This window comes from Xyrauchen texanus, chromosome 7, assembly GCF_025860055.1.
Source record: "Xyrauchen texanus isolate HMW12.3.18 chromosome 7, RBS_HiC_50CHRs, whole genome shotgun sequence".
NCBI lineage: Eukaryota > Metazoa > Chordata > Actinopteri > Cypriniformes > Catostomidae > Xyrauchen > Xyrauchen texanus.
Window position 1 is genome coordinate 49,003,264 of NC_068282.1, and position 17,429 is coordinate 49,020,692.

Sequence of the window (17,429 nt, forward strand, 5' to 3'; positions counted from 1 at the left end):
AGAATGTTCATATTTGGTTGATCACTTTATGGCTTGTTTATACAGGATGCATTTTTGCTCTATGTACAGATGCTTTCAAAATGTGCACCACATCTGTCCGCTTCAGTGTCTCGCGGCATGAGCACAGCATTATTACCCCTTAAAAGCGCTATATTGTGAAAAAAGTTTATGCTTAAAACGTTAAAGTCTTGGGTGCCTGGGTATGGCAGCGAGTATTGACGCTGACTACCACCCCTGGAGTCATGAGTTCGAATCCAGGGCATGCTGAGTGACTCCAGCTAGGTCTCCTAAGCAACCAAATTGGCCCGGTTGCTAGGGAGGGTAGAGTCACGTGGGGTAACCTCCTCGTGGTAACGCGCTCAAGCCATGTGATAAGATGCGCGGATTGACGTCTCAGATGTGGAAGCAACTGAGATTTTTCCTCCACCGCCCGGATCAAGGTGAGTTACTACACCACCACGAGGACTTTGGGAATTGGGCATTCCAAAATGGAGAGAAAAGAGGAGAAAAACAAACAAACAACAAAAAAATTAAAGTCTCCGTATACAAATGTCAGGCATATGAGGTGTCATTTGAAAGCTTAGAATCTGGAATGTTCATGATAACCATTGCTTCTGCGTTTTGTTACTTAAAATAACTAAATAAGGCTTCAAAACATTTGAAGCCTGGGAAGGAGGAGGGATGCCCGTCGCGGAGTCCTCGACACCGCCATCCACCCAGGGGAGCGCCGCTGCCATCCACCGGGGGAGGGAGTAAACTGACCGCCCGGACGCGGTGAACGGCCACCGTCCACGAGGCGAGTGGGGACTGGACTCCCCGACCGCCTGGAGCGATGGAGCCGCTGCCAGGGGCGGAGGAGAGCCCTGCCATCCCCCAGAAACACGGAGGGGTCGGAGGAAGACTGCCATCCTCGAGGGGAGGAGGGAAGTGTTCCCCGACCACCTGGAACGGTAGGGCCACTGCCAGGGGCGGAGGAGTGTCCCCACAAGTCGCCGAGAACATGGAGGGGCGTTCTGACCGCCGGGGGTCATGAGTCTGACTCCGGTCCGCCCGGGAAGAAGCGGCTGTCTCCAGCTAGGTCTCCTAAGCAACCAAATTGGCCCGGTTGCTAGGGAGGGTAGAGTCACGTGGGGTAACCTCCTCGTGGCAACGCGCTCAAGCCATGTGATAAGATGCGCGGATTGATGTCTCAGATGTGGAAGCAACTGAGATTTTTCCTCCACCGCCCAGATCAAGGTGAGTTACTACACCACCACGAGGACTTTGGGAATTGGGCATTCCAAAATGGAGAGAAAAGGGGAGGAAAACAAACAAACAACAAAAAAATTAAAGTCTCTGTATACAAACATCAGGCATATGAGGTGTCATTTGAAAGCTTAGAATCTGAAATGTTCATGATAACCATTGCTTCTGCGTTTATGTTACTTAAAATAACAAAATAAGGCTTCAAAACATTTGCGTTGAAAATTAGCGCCCCCTAGAGGTAATGGGTAGAAATATTTATATGTAAATAAATAGCACCTATATAGACAAGTTATATATCAAATGAAAGCTCTCATTCTCAGGACTGAGACTGAATAGTTAACTTTGTTGCCCTGATACCACAGATCAAAATATTTTCAAAAGGATCTCAAAGTGAAATATGATTTCTGTAAGATATCAAATACAAATGTCTCATTTATGTGCCAGTAACTGCTGCTGTGAGCCCCAAATAGCCAAAAACATTATATCTGCTTTAATCAAGGGCATTTTTTTTAAATAATGAGCCATTTTTTTTTACTTGTCTATGAGTTTGCTCTTCTGAATTATATAATGTTATATATTAAATGTCCAAAACAAAATATGCAATCCAGTAGGAAAAGCATGCAAAACAAATCATCAGAAAATATGTGTTCGACAGATCTCAGCTTTCTAATGATACTGAGTTTAAGCTTGTAGTCCACTCAGAGGCCGATATGTTCAATGAAACAACGAGGGGGGGGGTGTTAACTATCAACCATCTAGCTGTTTTGGAACACAATGAGGCGTCTTGTGAGAATGACCCCTTGGTGGTAATCTTGTCTTTTTTTGCGTTCCGTCTGCATTGCATTGCGTTGGTCAATATACATGCGTCAGACACAAGTCTTTCGGCCATTGCTAACTGTTTTTACACTGTCTTATGCCAGGGGCGCTGTGTGAAACTATAAACAATTGAACTTTTAAACACACTTTGGGAGACCCCTGCCATTTGTTCTATTTCGTTGTGCCCGTATGGCCATTTTTGAATGCAAGAGCATCCTGTTTGAACGACCTCTTAGGGTAAATTAGGCATTCAAATAGGGCGAGTTCTTGTGTTACATGCGAAACGTGTCAAATTCGCAAGTCGCAAGACCTCCTGCTTGAAGGCAAAAACGCATTCCCATTTAAACGACCCCTGAGGTTGCACTTACTTTTTATGAATTAGCAAAGGTCTACGGGTGTTAGTGAGCCTATAAATGCACCTTCTGCATATTTCGTTGCGCTCCATCTGTTATTTTCTAATGTGAACGCCCCCTAAAACCGTTAATCCTGCCCTCCTCTCTGCCACACTGTAGCTGACACAATGTTCAAGGAATTCACTTTAGGGAACTCTAAGTGATCTGAGCATGTCTTTTGTGTGTTTTGAGTTGCTAATATTTATTTTGGAAACAAGTCCCATGGCCTCCAATCAAGATCTAATGAAATATGGTATTCGGGATCATTTGGAGTCAGTTTTGCAGTCTTGGATCTCAGTGAGAAACCGCAGAGTTGTTGCTTCATCTGCAGGGCATACAGCGGAGAGAGTCAATAAAACATACAAGCTGTCAAATAAGTTGGCGAGACAGATGTGTTCGCAAGACATGCAAATGTCAAAGGTGATATATGACTAAAGATTTTACATGTTCTGGATGTAAAAGCATGATTACTGTTAGAGCTTTCACACCAACCAAACCAAACTCTTACATCAAATGCACCAAAAGATCAAGCATGAAGTACTTTTTAATTTCTACAAAGAACTTTTTAGTTTTTAGTTAGTTCAAAAACCACATCTGTCCTGGTACTTTAAAGAATCCAGAACCCAAAACACTGATCTGAAGAACTCATAATTAAACTTCAATAGCTTTTTTCAACTCCCAAAAAACCATACAGCCAACTTTAGAGCTTTATTACCCTCCTGAGACCCGAGTGTGACTGCTGTTTAAATGTAGGAATGCATTTATGAATGTTAATGAACAAAACTGTATTGCACAATGATAACAAAATAAAATGTATATTAAAATGAAATTAAATGACTCACAGATGTGCTAATGTTGAAAGAATTTCAAAATAACTGACATGTTTTTTTTTTGTACTTTTGAGGGAATATTGTCCCAAAGTCCTCATATGTGGACATCGTGTTTATCAGCGAGCTGACGCGCGGAAAATTAACTGATATTTTATAGCGGCATATCAAACGAAACTAGAGACTCTACTCTTTACAGCCAAACAGGTTTCAATGAAAAAAATTTAATAATTTTCTTACCAGAGGCACTTATGTTGCTGTTGCGCCCGTAGAAGCGCTTCAAGGAAATCAAGGTCATGTCATTGTGTCACGTGACTCTTGAGTCTTGTGAACAGAATTCAGTGGTATATTATTATTTTTAATTTAAGGCGACGTTCACACACACATCTCCATTTGACTACTCATTGATTTAGTATGTTTACAGCTCTCATGACCATTCAAGGGTTGCTGTATGATGTAAGGCAACCCTTGAAGAATCTTTGTCACATTGGACATTTATGCATACCATTTGAGCAACAGAAACACTCAGTAAATAAAGAGGTTACCACTGAGATGTTCGAGATGTTTGTGCGATGAGGGCGGACAGTGTTTTAAGAATGCAGAACATTGTGCCAAACTCCCTCTGTGAAGAGTTAAACTACAGTGGCATTGAGACAAAGACAACAGTGTCCTGAAGAAAAGAGGAAAGGAGGAGGAGGAGGAGGAGAGCCATGCTGAGAAGTTGCTGGATTTTGAGACTTTAGGAGGCTTACAGATGACGAAGTTCAGATTAAATTAGTGTTTATATCAAGAGAGCAGATCGACTTTTTAACTTCAACCACTTTTACAATTTTTGCATTCTTTGTGCTCTTCCGAAGTGATTACTGAGCTTCAAAAGAGGGTTTAAAGGCTGTGAGTGCCTCTTTTGTCCTGTGCCAAATGCACAAGTCAAGACATATTCTTTGAGCATAGCACACATGTTTTTAGACACTGTATGGTGCCTTACTATTTGCAATTCTGTTATATTTATCATACATTTTAATGCAACAGACCACAACAGTAAGGCTTTGAAATACCAAACGTTCCCTCACGAAATTTATTTGTAGTGAAAAGTTTCACAACAGATTTTCAAGAGATACAAGGTTGTTAAACAACGGCACTAATGTATGCTTTTGTAGAAGACATCAGAGTGATTTCAACTTAATTTTGAAAACATCTTGCTAACAGTAATTGCTGAATCCTCTGAAGTACTGTAATACACTGCCCACTAGAGGTAGACCGGCATTGCTGAGTAGTAACGGATTACATGTAACAGGATTACATTATCAGATTATGAATATCAAGTAGTTGTAATTGGATTAAATGACATTTTAAAATTCTCGTAATCAGACTACAGTTACTTTTTATGGATTACATGATTACATGTTACTTGGGCAACGACAGTAAATTGTTTATAATTTATTGATCATGATATTTGTTACATTTTTCACTAACTCAGCCAGCCTGTGATATGCATTCGGTAACTCTTCGAGGGTTTTCGGGTTGTGAAACTGCACACAGGTGAAGACGGAGGGGTCTGTATCAGCATATGACCACTGGATGTACAGAGATCATTTCACTTTTAAAGTGACATGCGGGCAAAAGCATCACTGTGCAATGTTAACTCTGCCTTCCAAAGGTTAATATCCTATCAACTGCAAAGGATTCAACATTTGATTTAAAGAAGCATTTTATGGGATGTTTGCAGTGTAAATGGTCATTGTTGGATTAATGTAATCCAGTTGCATTAGCGCTGTAAAATTAGTTTTGGTTTCGTGAATTGCTTTTGTACTCGGCTTCAAAAATGTAAATGAATGTACTTTTGCATTAGTGATTACTTTGAGGCTGATTTTGGGACATTGATTCTCATATTTAACTGGTCTGATCTCTTACCACACATGGATGGCGTTTGTTAGCAATAAAGAATTAATATATTTGTTTCTTTCTCTTTGTATTTTATGTTAAAATGGTACAACATTATCCAACTCAAATGCAAGTGCATCAAATAAAAGAGTTAGGTTGGAAGTAATAAAAAGTTATCTGCAGTAATGTAATATCTGCAATATTACATTACTGATTGAAATTTTTGTCATGTAATTTGTAATCAGTATCCGATTACTATTCAGAAGTAATCTACCCAGGACCGTAGACTGATATATCGGTTTTACAGATTAATCGGTGCCGATAGATGTATTTTGTAACTATCGGTTATCGACAAAATTCTACGCTGATATTTTATATTTATTTGTATTATTTCTTCATGTTTCTCTGTGGCCGGCACTATTCTACATATTGGAACGGCTTGTTATAACAGCTGCCTCGAGGTGAATAAAATAACCATCATTGGCAATATTCATCCACATTTTTTATTTGATTTTATCAGTGTTGGGTAAGTTACTTTAAAAAGTAATTAATTACTACCTACTAATTACATATTATACAGTGTAATTGGATAAGTATTTTCTTTGGACTTGTCTTATCTTGTCTATATTAGTCTATATTTGACTACCAATGGTGCCCCCTCAAAACAATTTTGTCCTATTGAAATAAAAAGGCAAATATGGGCTTAATCTGGACTGTAGCCAAGGCCAAAAAAATCACTGTTAAGCTCTTTAATAGAGTATTGTTGCACATGCTCATGCGACCCTGCATTCACATGCGTTGTGTCCATTTATTCATTTACATTTATTCATTTGGCAGACACTTTTATCCAAAGCGACTTACAAAAGAGGAAAACATAAGCTTCCATATACGCAATGCATAGTTTAAATGGATTTAAACTGACCAAATACTGTTCACAAGACTCCAGACTGTCTTTAAGAGTTAAACTTCTAGCGCACCAAAGTTGAAATTACCAGAAATAAAGTTGAAATTACCAGAAATAAAGTTGAAATTACCAGAAATAAAGTTGAAATTTCCAGAAATAAAGTTGAAATTACCAGAAATAAAGTTGCAATTTCCAGAAATAAAGTTGAAATGACCAGAAATAAAGTTGAAATTTCCAGAAATAAAGTTCCAATTTCCAGAAATAAAGTTGAAATTTCCAGAAATAAAGTTGAAATGACCAGAAATAAAGTTGAAATTTCCAGAAATAAAGTTGAAATGACCAGAAATAAAGTTCCAATTTCCAGAAATAAAGTTGAAATTTCCAGAAATAAAGTTGAAATTACCAGAAATAAAGTTGAAATTACCAGAAATAAAGTTGAAATTACCAGAAATAAAGTTGAAATGACCAGAAATAAAGTTGCAATTTCCAGAAATAAAGTTGAAATGACCAGAAATAAAGTTCCAATTTCCAGAAATAAAGTTCCAATTTCCAGAAATAAAGTTGAAATTTCCAGAAATAAAGTTGAAATTACCAGAAATAAAGTTGAAATTACCAGAAATAAAGTTGAAATTATCAGAAATAAAGTTGAAATGACCAGAAATAAAGTTTAAATTTCCAGAAATAAAGTTCCAATTTCCAGAAATAAAGTTGAAATTACCAGAAATAAAGTTCCAATTTCCAGAAATAAAGTTGAAATGACCAGAAATAAAGTTCCAATTACCAGAAATAAAGTTGAAATTACCAGAAATAAAGTTGAAATTTCCAGAAATAAAGTTGAAATGACCAGAAATAAAGTTGAAATTTCCAGAAATAAAGTTGAAATTTCCAGAAATAAAGTTGAAATGACCAGAAATAAAGTTGAAATGACCAGAAATAAAGTTGCAATTTCCAGAAATAAAGTTGAAATTACCAGAAATAAAGTTCCAATTTCCAGAAATAAAGTTGAAATGACCAGAAATAAAGTTCCAATTACCAGAAATAAAGTTGAAATTTCCAGAAATAAAGTTGAAATGACCAGAAATAAAGTTGAAATTTCCAGAAATAAAGTTCCAATTTCCAGAAATAAAGTTCCAATTTCCAGAAATAAAGTTGAAATGACCAGAAATAAAGTTCCAATTTCCAGAAATAAAGTTGAAATGACCAGAAATAAAGTTGAAATTTCCAGAAATAAAGTTCCAATTTCCAGAAATAAAGTTGAAATTATCAGAAATAAAGTTCCAATTTCCAGAAATAAAGTTGAAATTACCACAAATAAAGTTGAAATTTCCAGAAATAAAGTTCCAATTTCCAGAAATAAAGTTGAAATTACCAGAAATAAAGTTCCAATTACCAGAAATAAAGTTGAAATTTCCAGAAATAAAGTTGAAATGACCAGAAATAAAGTTGAAATTTCCAGAAATAAAGTTCCAATTTCCAGAAATAAAGTTGAAATGACCAGAAATAAAGTTGAAATGACCAGAAATAAAGTTCCAATTTCCAGAAATAAAGTTGAAATTTCCAGAAATAAAGTTGAAATGACCAGAAATAAAGTTGAAATGACCAGAAATAAAGTTGAAATTTCCAGAAATAAAGTTGAAGTGACCAGAAATAAAGTTGAAATGACCAGAAATAAAGTTGCAATTTCCAGAAATAAAGTTGAAATTACCAGAAATAAAGTTCCAATTACCAGAAATAAAGTTGAAATTTCCAGAAATAAAGTTGAAATGACCAGAAATAAAGTTGAAATTTCCAGAAATAAAGTTCCAATTTCCAGAAATAAAGTTCCAATTTCCAGAAATAAAGTTGAAATGACCAGAAATAAAGTTCCAATTTCCAGAAATAAAGTTGAAATGACCAGAAATAAAGTTGAAATGACCAGAAATAAAGTTGAAATTTCCAGAAATAAAGTTCCAATTTCCAGAAATAAAGTTGAAATTTCCAGAAATAAAGTTGAAATGACCAGAAATAAAGTTGAAATTTCCAGAAATAAAGTTGAAATGACCAGAAATAAAGTTCCAATTTCCAGAAATAAAGTTGAAATTTCCAGAAATAAAGTTGAAATGACCAGAAATAAAGTTGAAATTTCCAGAAATAAAGTTGAAATGACCAGAAATAAAGTTGAAATTTCCAGAAATAAAGTTGAAATGACCAGAAATAAAGTTCCAATTTCCAGAAATAAAGTTGAAATTTCCAGAAATAAAGTTGAAATGACCAGAAATAAAGTTGAAATTTCCAGAAATAAAGTTGAAATGACCAGAAATAAAGTTCCAATTTCCAGAAATAAAGTTGAAATTTCCAGAAATAAAGTTGCAATTATGCGGAGTGCTCAGGAGGATATACAGTACATGCAGCAAACACCCAGATTTAATTTATGACTGAACAAAATGTGTTATTTATTGGTTGTGTGCGTGTTTCTAAACACTGAGTGTTGAAACCATCCACAAAAGCCTCTGAATTATTGACAAATGATCTTTGATGTGCTTCAAACATTAGATTGAAGTGTATTAGAATTATAAGGAGACATGAGATATGAGAGTTTTAGCATTAAAACGGTGCTGCTATGAATGAAGTGAAGGTGAGAATACCACAGAGCATCTGTTAAACATTATTTGCTCTGGAAAGAGTGTGTTTCCTAACATTTGCAGATATAAAATAAGCCTTTAATTAACTTTACAAAGTTCAGCCAAGAGCTGAGTCTAAGGCCAGACTGGCTGTTTTATATAAAAACACTGGGAAATGTAGTTGACAATCTCCTGAATGCAAATTCCAGACTGGAGGAACAATGCCAGGCCCAAGACTTGGGATCCTGAGGATTTGTTAAATGAAGTTTGATTTGGATGTGGTTGGAACAGCAAGGTGTGGATGTGTAATGGGAAAGGACGGGGGGTAAATGGAACAACGGGCCCGGAGCCATGAATGAGAGAGCGGTCTGGACCGGCAGAATGAGTGTTTACTGAAGACGAAAAGGATCGGATGGGAAAGTCAGCCAAATGACCGGAGGGGTTCAACATGGGCTCAAACAGGACCACCCTGGACGAGACGCTTGCTCGCGCTAGACAAACCACTTCAGTTAACAATTAAACTTAGAGACTATTGTGTCTTTTTGCCATTATTAATCATTAAACCTATCGTCCACGGCCCTATCCTACAAAGTTGGGCAAGTTCTGAATTTGTAACTGACCTTCTCCTATCCCAGATTAATCTGCAGAAAGTTCATGAAGCCATTTGTAGTTTGATTTCCTGAAAAGTGTGAACACAGCGGATTTATTTCATCAGTCCGACCAGCTCGACACATCAACGTAGGCTCAACCAATGGTGTCAATTTGGGGCGGGACTATTCGTTTTGCTTAACAAAAATGGAATGACAAGAAATGTAAGTGCAGCGTGTTCTAGCGGGAAGACTAGCAGCTGCACATCATCGCAACATTAGCTGGGTAACACCCAGGCAATCACATGTAAGCCATCGCTTTATAAGTCTGCTCATAATCTATCACATTGCAACCTCCTCCACCCCACCACCACAGGTTGAGTCACCCCCCTGCATGGGGGTAGGCTCCTCGCCCCTGCCTCCTATCTCCGGCATGATATGACGGTTCCAAGTACAGCAACTTCGGACCGCCAGACGGGGCTTAATTTACTTCAAATTCACCCTCTCAGTTCACATCTGAATGGTGCATAACTATGCTGTTCTAATCATGTTTAAGTCCATGTTTAATATTAAAGATAAGATTAAAATAAGTATTTATTAATCAAGTCTAGTGCAGATAAATCCAGACAGGACGTCATCTAGTCATTTAGCAGACGCTTTTATCCAAAGGGACATACAAATGAGGAACCTCAATGTGTGAGTACTTCACAGATGAGAACACGGCCAGACCGACATCTGATGTCTGTATCACACAATGACTGTCACATTTACGCTTAAACTGAAAATGTAGTGGTGAGTGTGCGATCTCTTAGTAAAGTACACATCCCTCCTCAAAAAACAAAACAATAAAACACATGATTTGAGGTATTAATCATGTCTGAAGCGCACACGGGACATGGCAAAGTTAGTATTGAATTATGAACAATATAAAAAGTGTACTTCCAAACACCACTTATTATAAATACTGTAAACACACGGTTACATAATAAACAGGGGATTTATCTTTGTTTGTTTTTCCTTTCCAAGCAGACATAAACTTCCTCTGTGAGATCTCACTGAGGTCCTGTAATCATCTTTTACAGGAAGACACTAATATGTTTGCTGAGCTAAACGTTTAAAAGTATAGTTCACCAAAATGAGAAGACCATTCTGTCAATATTTACTCACCCTCATGTTGTTCCAAAACCCCTAGGACTTTTGTTCTTCATGCAGAACACAAAAGGAGATGTTTATTAGTGCTGCTCTTATCCAGAAGCACCAAAAGGACAAACAAAGTACCATTAAAGTATTATAAAAGTGGTCCTATGACGTGTGCATTGAAAAGAATGAAATCACTCTTTAAAGCCATTTTCTATATATATGGAAAAAACATCTTGGACATTCTGCTATACATAATTCCTATTGTGCTTCACAGAAGGGTTTCGAAAGTCACGAGGGTGAGTACATTATTGGGTGATCACTGAACTATCCCCACATATCACGCCTGAAGTATACATTTCTTCCACGGTTAATCGTTGCACTGGGTTGCATAAATAAATAGTTTCAGTGGACGTCCAACAATTCTGCAACAGATTTTCTCTATTTAAGGTTCATCCAAGAGCATTCAGATTGGAGAAGAACATATTTCACTCATTTTCCACGCAGCATTCCCACACTCTTAAACGATTCCAGGTCAGACACTTGAAACTTGAACCCAGTATCCTCATTAAGGCGGACTGGCGGAGAAATATGCATGATAAATATTTGGGAGAGCAAATGTGAGTCAGACATTCATATGTATATCACAGTAATCAATGAATGTTTTTATATTACAGACATATGTTCTGTACATAAACACTTTTAATCCCTCTCAGACCATGTGTTTTCTTTGTTCTCTCTCGTTTCACCAGTCTGTTCACGAAACAAACCTCCCTGCGTGAGGTACAGCATCTCAAACGAGGTGCATCTTGGACTTTTGAGAGCCCACACTGACTTCACATGGTGCACAACAGAATAGAAACACGTCAGGATGGATTTGATGAGAACAAGGCTGTGAAACCTTAACATCACACAAGCTTCATTGTCTCTTTGTCTGGCTTTGTAACAATTGAGATTTAGGAGGGGTTGATGTCATGAAAAGATTTTTGCCACAGGCAATTGACAACAACCTCATTTGACTTCTTTTAACAAAGCATCCGGGCCTTCTACACAATGGTTGTAGTATCATGTATCCTTATAGGTAATCCTGGATATGTCTCATACAATGAATACACCACTAACTCAGGTTCTCAACCCCATATGGACTTTTTACGTTTTGTTAAGAATAAATATGCATCTTCCTTTATGCTTGAAATATTTACATTTATGCATTTTGGCAGACGCTTTTATCCAAAGCGACTTACAGTGCACTTATTACAGGGACAATCCCCCCGGAGCAACCTGGAGTTAAGTGTCTTACTCAAGGACACAATGGTGGTGGCTGTGGGGTTCGAACCAGTGACCTTCTGATTAACAGCCCTGCGTTTTAGCCACTATGCCACCACCACTCCAATATCATGTGAAATGTACTGTAGGTTAAAACTGCCACAAAAGGTGAATAAGCAGAAGTGTTGCTGATCAAGTGCCCTAAAACTGCTAGTACAGTCTGCTTGCAGATATTTGTGCAAAGCCAGATTAAGCACCCTTGCTTTAAGACCAAATACCGATCCCAGTTGGATATAATAGTGGCGATAAAATGCATTTTGCACAATTTTTAAAGCAAAAAGTTCTTCAGGTTTCAAAGTTCAAATTTCAGCATCAGCACAAAACACACCAAAAGCCTGAGTGTCTAGAAGAACCTGGAAGAAGCCATTCATTTTGTGGGATCCTAAAATTTATAGCTTTATTCTGTAATGTGAGTGGGGGTGTTGGTGTGGGGTCCGAATTTTGGAAGCTAAAAAAATGTGTTACAGACCAAAAAAGGTCTCGAATAACTCACAAATAAATCTCTCTCCTTCTCTGTTTCTCTCTCTCTGTCTCAGAACCCTTCATCTCTGGACTGGTCCATTCAGAGCACTCTGTCGTCTCTTTTTCCGCCGTTTGAGGCTACCGCTCCTACCGTTCTCAGCCAACTCTTTCGCACCATTGAGGAGCGTTACCATGGAGATGCACTACAGTGCCTGATGAACTTCCTCATCCCAGCAAAACACATCCTAGAGATTGTGCAACAAGCTGCGTGTGTGAGTACTACACGATAATCACAACACAAAAGAGTGTCAGTGCCAGAGATTTCAAATTCAGCTTCCAATGGTGTACTTATTAAGTGAATATATTGCTAATTTAAGGATTCAAATAAAAACTAAAAAGATCATGCATTCATCATTTGCTCACCCACACATGAGCTACCTGGACTCATGGAAACATGTTACAATACCTGAATGATTTTGCATTGCTGCTTGTACATATCGTGGCAGTTTCCTGGTGAAATGAACATTAGAGGCGCTACAACAACAACTTACATTTCCTTTCACACAAATCAGGAGTAAAACTCCAAGCTGATATATTGTAATGTTTCCATTACCAACTTAATTTACAAGTTTGTTTGAACATGATCAAATTGCATGGTACCTCAACTGATAGAGCATTGCACTTGTGATGCAAAGGACCAGGGAACGATTCCTGAAGAGCATCCGAGTGGACACATGATCCAAAAGTCTCATAGAAGCACATTGGAGTATTAACCTTAAAAATCTGTTTGGGAGGAAATGTAACTCACTTTTAGCACCACTCAGTGGACATTTCACCTCAGAACTGCCACGATACGTGTAAGGAGCTCGTTTCGTCTTGTGATCTGGCTCCACATGACATGCATTTGCATTCAGCATCATTGACGTCAAACCTAGCATGACACATCTTCATGTGTCATATATGATTGTCAATGAGATCTGATAGCTGCAGCAGAGAGACATTTTTTTTGAATAACATCTTCAATCTGTTTCTCACACAAGCTATCTTATGACTTGGAATTTAGTGCACATGTCGTATGGACTACTTTTATGGTACTTGGAACGATATGGACTCTTTTGTCAGGAGTAAATCATGACAAAAGTTTTATTTCTCTTTGAACTATCCTTTTAAAAGTAAAGGTTCACTGATGTAAGATGAAAGCAGTTTCCTGTGCAGTCTTTCCTTCCATGTGGATTTTTATCTTCAGAGGGAACAAAGGCCTTCCGAGATATTTGTTTCTAAAGGCAATTCAAAAATGTTTGCATGCAAGACACTAAAAGGCATCTACAAAGTTAACTTAATAGATTAATCCAAGCCATTTAGGATTTAGTGGTTATAAAGTGAGTGAGTGGTGGCGTAGTGGGCTAAAGTACATAACTGACATAATAATCAGAAGGTAGTTCGATCTGGAAGATTGTTCGATCCCCACAGCCACCACCATTGTGTCCTTGAGCCAGGCACTTAACTCCAGGTTGCTCCGGGGGGATTGTCCCTGTAATAAGTGCACTGTAAGTCGCTTTGGATAAAAGCTTCTGCCAAATGCATAAATGCAAATGTAAATAAAGTCGATCAGTCCAATCCAGTCGGCCAGTTAATCAACTGGCTCCTTCTCTCTCCAAATAGGCTGCATACTCTGATGTCCTGTTCTGCTGTGAAGGCTGGCCGCTGTGCCTGAGAGATCGTGTGGTGATCCAACTCGCCCCCATCAACCCTTTACTACTCCGACCTGGAGATTTCTACCTGCAGGTGGAACCTTTTGGAGATCAGTCAGCCCGAATTGTCCTCAAAAGCCTCCTTGTGCAGGATGACCTCCTGTTGCAGGAGAATCTCAGCTCCAGGGTGCTTGAAGGTCCTGCAGTCGAGGGGATACCTGTATCCGAAACGTCCTACCCTTGCATTTTCACTGAATCTTGGTTAAAAGAAATCAACGAGGGACGCCATGGTACACCGCTAGGTCAATGTGTGCTTTCTTCTGACCAGGGGGTTGTGAAGGTACCTTGGGGTGAAGTTGCCCACCCAGAATTCCTTGACACACCCAAAACAAATAGCTGGTCTGAAACACAGACATGCTCAACCGCAACTCTCAGCGTTGACGAATTTCAGGCTGAGATGTCGAGGAACAAAGCTCATCCACAGATACCTGCAGAATTCTTACCACTTGAGATAGAAAATAGGATTCTTCCAGCAAAAGATGGGATGTCCATGTCTGTTCAGCTTGTTGAAGGTGACTCCAGATTGGCCAAGGTTGATCAAGGACACCCAATCAGCAATTTTGTTGGAAAACCGGTTGGTTGGGTCTCTCCCAATACCTGGGACAGCAGGCATAACCGAGAGCAAGAAGGAGAATATGTGGATCTGTTGGAGTTCATCAAGGACAAAGAGACTTTGAGCCTAAACCAAATAGCGATGCCCGCAAAATCACTGAGCTTCAAGCTAGTCAGTACAGCTCAGCCAGCACCAATAAACAACACCAACTTGTGTGGTGAGGACTTTAGATTTCCGGTTGAGAACTGCAACCCTTGCTTGCCAAACATGCTGCTCTCGAAGGGCATGCAAAACAATCCAGAATTCAAATGCAGGTATCGGCAGTCGTACATGGCAGCTCTCCGAAACCCTGTGAATTTTGAGAGAGCAAGTATGCTGCCTCCCTTGGATGAAACTAGGCCATGCATAGTGGACACCGAGCCAAGTAGTGAGGAATATGGTCTTGGCCTCAGACTTAAACTTTCGAGTTGCACATTTGACCAGACACCAAGCCAAACAGGCAGAAACCCAATACAATCCTTTAAGAATTCAGAGACAAAACTCTGTCAGAACTCAACCCAGCTGAGTCAGAGCACATATCATGACCGTAGTTCAATAGAAAACACAGAGTTTCTTGACCAACATATGACACAGCTGAGCCCCAACATGGTCCAAGCAAGACAACAACACAAGTCATTCTTTGCTGGGCAACATGATCTTCATCAGACTGTACTGGGAACTAAGGCAATACCTGACAAAAGACAATATTGTCTGAATGAGTCAATTAGACAAGATCAGTTTCACATACGGACTAGCAGCCAAAAGCACGTAAAAACACAACACTTACCCAAAATGGGACTCAGGGCTTTACCTGACCACAGTGGTCACAGACAAGATGCTAATCTGTGTTTGCGGAGATTCAATCCAATTCAGCATCCACAGATCCCTGAACAAACACTTCCTCTATTTCAGTCCCAATGCAGTCAGATCCTGTTCCAAAATGAGAATAGTCCTTTGGATTGCAGAATTCTCTGTGGTGGCATACAGCGTGAAAGTGGCCCAGGTTCACCTGTGAAAGTGTTGAAAGTACCAGGTAAAAGCAGGTGTAAATCATGCTCTTCATCTTATGTCTCCGAAGCAACGAGAGAGTGTCTGCACAGACCAACCAACAGAAGCCACAGTGATGTCTGTCCAGAGATCATCCCCGCCTTGACTGTCATTCAAGCAATAAAGCACACGACTAATTTGGTATCCCCCAAATTAAACAGGCGACAAGAAGCGAGAAAGGGTGAGTATGGTTAGAACTCTGCAAAGACAAACATGCAACCTGGCCTCATTGAATCACGTTACTATACCTACATTTTTGCAAAATAATTTTTACTTGACTCGTTATATGTAGTGCTGCAGTTCCTGGTGAAATGAACCCCAAAGGCAAAGGAAATTAACCCTAGAACAACGACTTTTGCTCACTTTCATACAAATCGCAAGTAAAATATTAGATTATTAGTTCATAGACACTTTTCACTTTGTCCTTCACATAATGCTAGTTAAATGTGCAGTAGCTTAACTGATTGAGCGTTGGACTTGCGATCCAAAGGTCCTGGGAACGAGTCCTGAAGACCACACGAGTCGACACTTAATTCGAAAGTGTCATGGAAGCGCCACAAAATGACATGGTTGCGTTTTTCATCTCACATTTGCTTTTTCTGACACTATCGGATAGGTTTAGGTTCAAAGTTTAGGTTTTTAAGACAATAGAGTATTAACTTAAAAACCTCATCTTTTAGGAAGACCATTTAACCTGCTTTTATCGCCAAATAGTTTACATTTTAATTTGGATCTTGAGCAAATTAATGAGTCATGTTTTTCATGAACTCAGGCTCCAAACATCACATTCATTTGTGGTTATGATTTGTTTTGTGAAGCGTTATAGGCATCTCGAGGAAGACAATGAGACAAAATATTCCACTAATTGTGTCTGTGGGGAGAAAGAATAAAAGACATACAGGTTCCAACTATTCCTTTAACTAATTACGTACAGATTTTAACCCAAATCTCATTTTGTTCTTGAAAGAACATCTGAAGCAAAATGATGTCGGCTAACAGGACTCCTTACCCTTTAATCATAAACATGTTCAAACATGACTGATGAAAAATCAAGCCGTTTTCCTTTAATTATGAGGCTTTGTTTGTCTAGACCAGGGTCAGGAACCAATTTGTGTTCATATATTTTTTTGCTGGTCTCCATAAAATTACTTCATTTTACATTTGTTCATGAAAAAGTTCACTTCCTTATAGGAAACATAAAAAATATTTGAATGATAATCGCCTTAAGGAAATATTGTGATATCCAATTATATCGTCAACCCCCTGCCAAGTGTCAGTGAATGTTTTAGATTTTTGATTTAACTATATAAATTGTATTAATTTATTAAAACATGACAAACTTAAACAAAAGACATATATACATTTAAATAGCACTTTAAGCAAAATGAAAAAAGCAATTAAAATAACTCTCCAACCGACCATTTGTCATCACGCAAGCATCCGTCAACGATAACAGGTGAAAAATTACTAATAGCCTATAAAAAGACAATTATAAATGTAAAGATAATAATAATCCTAATAAAAAGCTTAATAAATTCCCTTGTGTTCTCAAAATAATGCCGCCAAATGTGTGTTCTTATCAAATGTGTTTGTGTTGCGTTTTGGTAAAACAGTTTATGCTGCCTAAAGAAAAAGAATGGAGCTCAATTTTACGTTCAACGTGTCTTATATTGTTTTATGATTTTATCACTTTTGTCTTTGCTTCTTTAATACAAAGATACCTGTATATATTACTCAACTTGCAGAGTTGCGTTCACAATGCGTAAGAGCGAACTGCTCCATGGAAATAAAGCGAATTAAACTCACAGCACCTCCTGAGATGATTAGAGATCATGTGCAGAATTCTCATAGACGAGATTATT

General features: G+C 38.4%; 1 protein-coding gene across 3 annotated transcripts in view; it reads left to right on the forward strand.

The window, feature by feature from the left end:
* The window catches only part of quo (quattro), a 74,991-nt gene that overhangs the window by 24,630 nt on the left and 32,932 nt on the right, over positions 1–17,429 (forward strand). For all 3 annotated transcript variants that reach the window (XM_052129826.1, XM_052129825.1, XM_052129824.1), the window contains exons 2-3: positions 12,252–12,449; positions 13,840–15,748. In XM_052129826.1, the coding sequence (XP_051985786.1) occupies positions 12,393–12,449; positions 13,840–15,748 (1,966 nt within the window). In that variant the 5' untranslated portion in view covers positions 12,252–12,392. The remainder of the gene's footprint in view (positions 1–12,251; positions 12,450–13,839; positions 15,749–17,429) is intronic.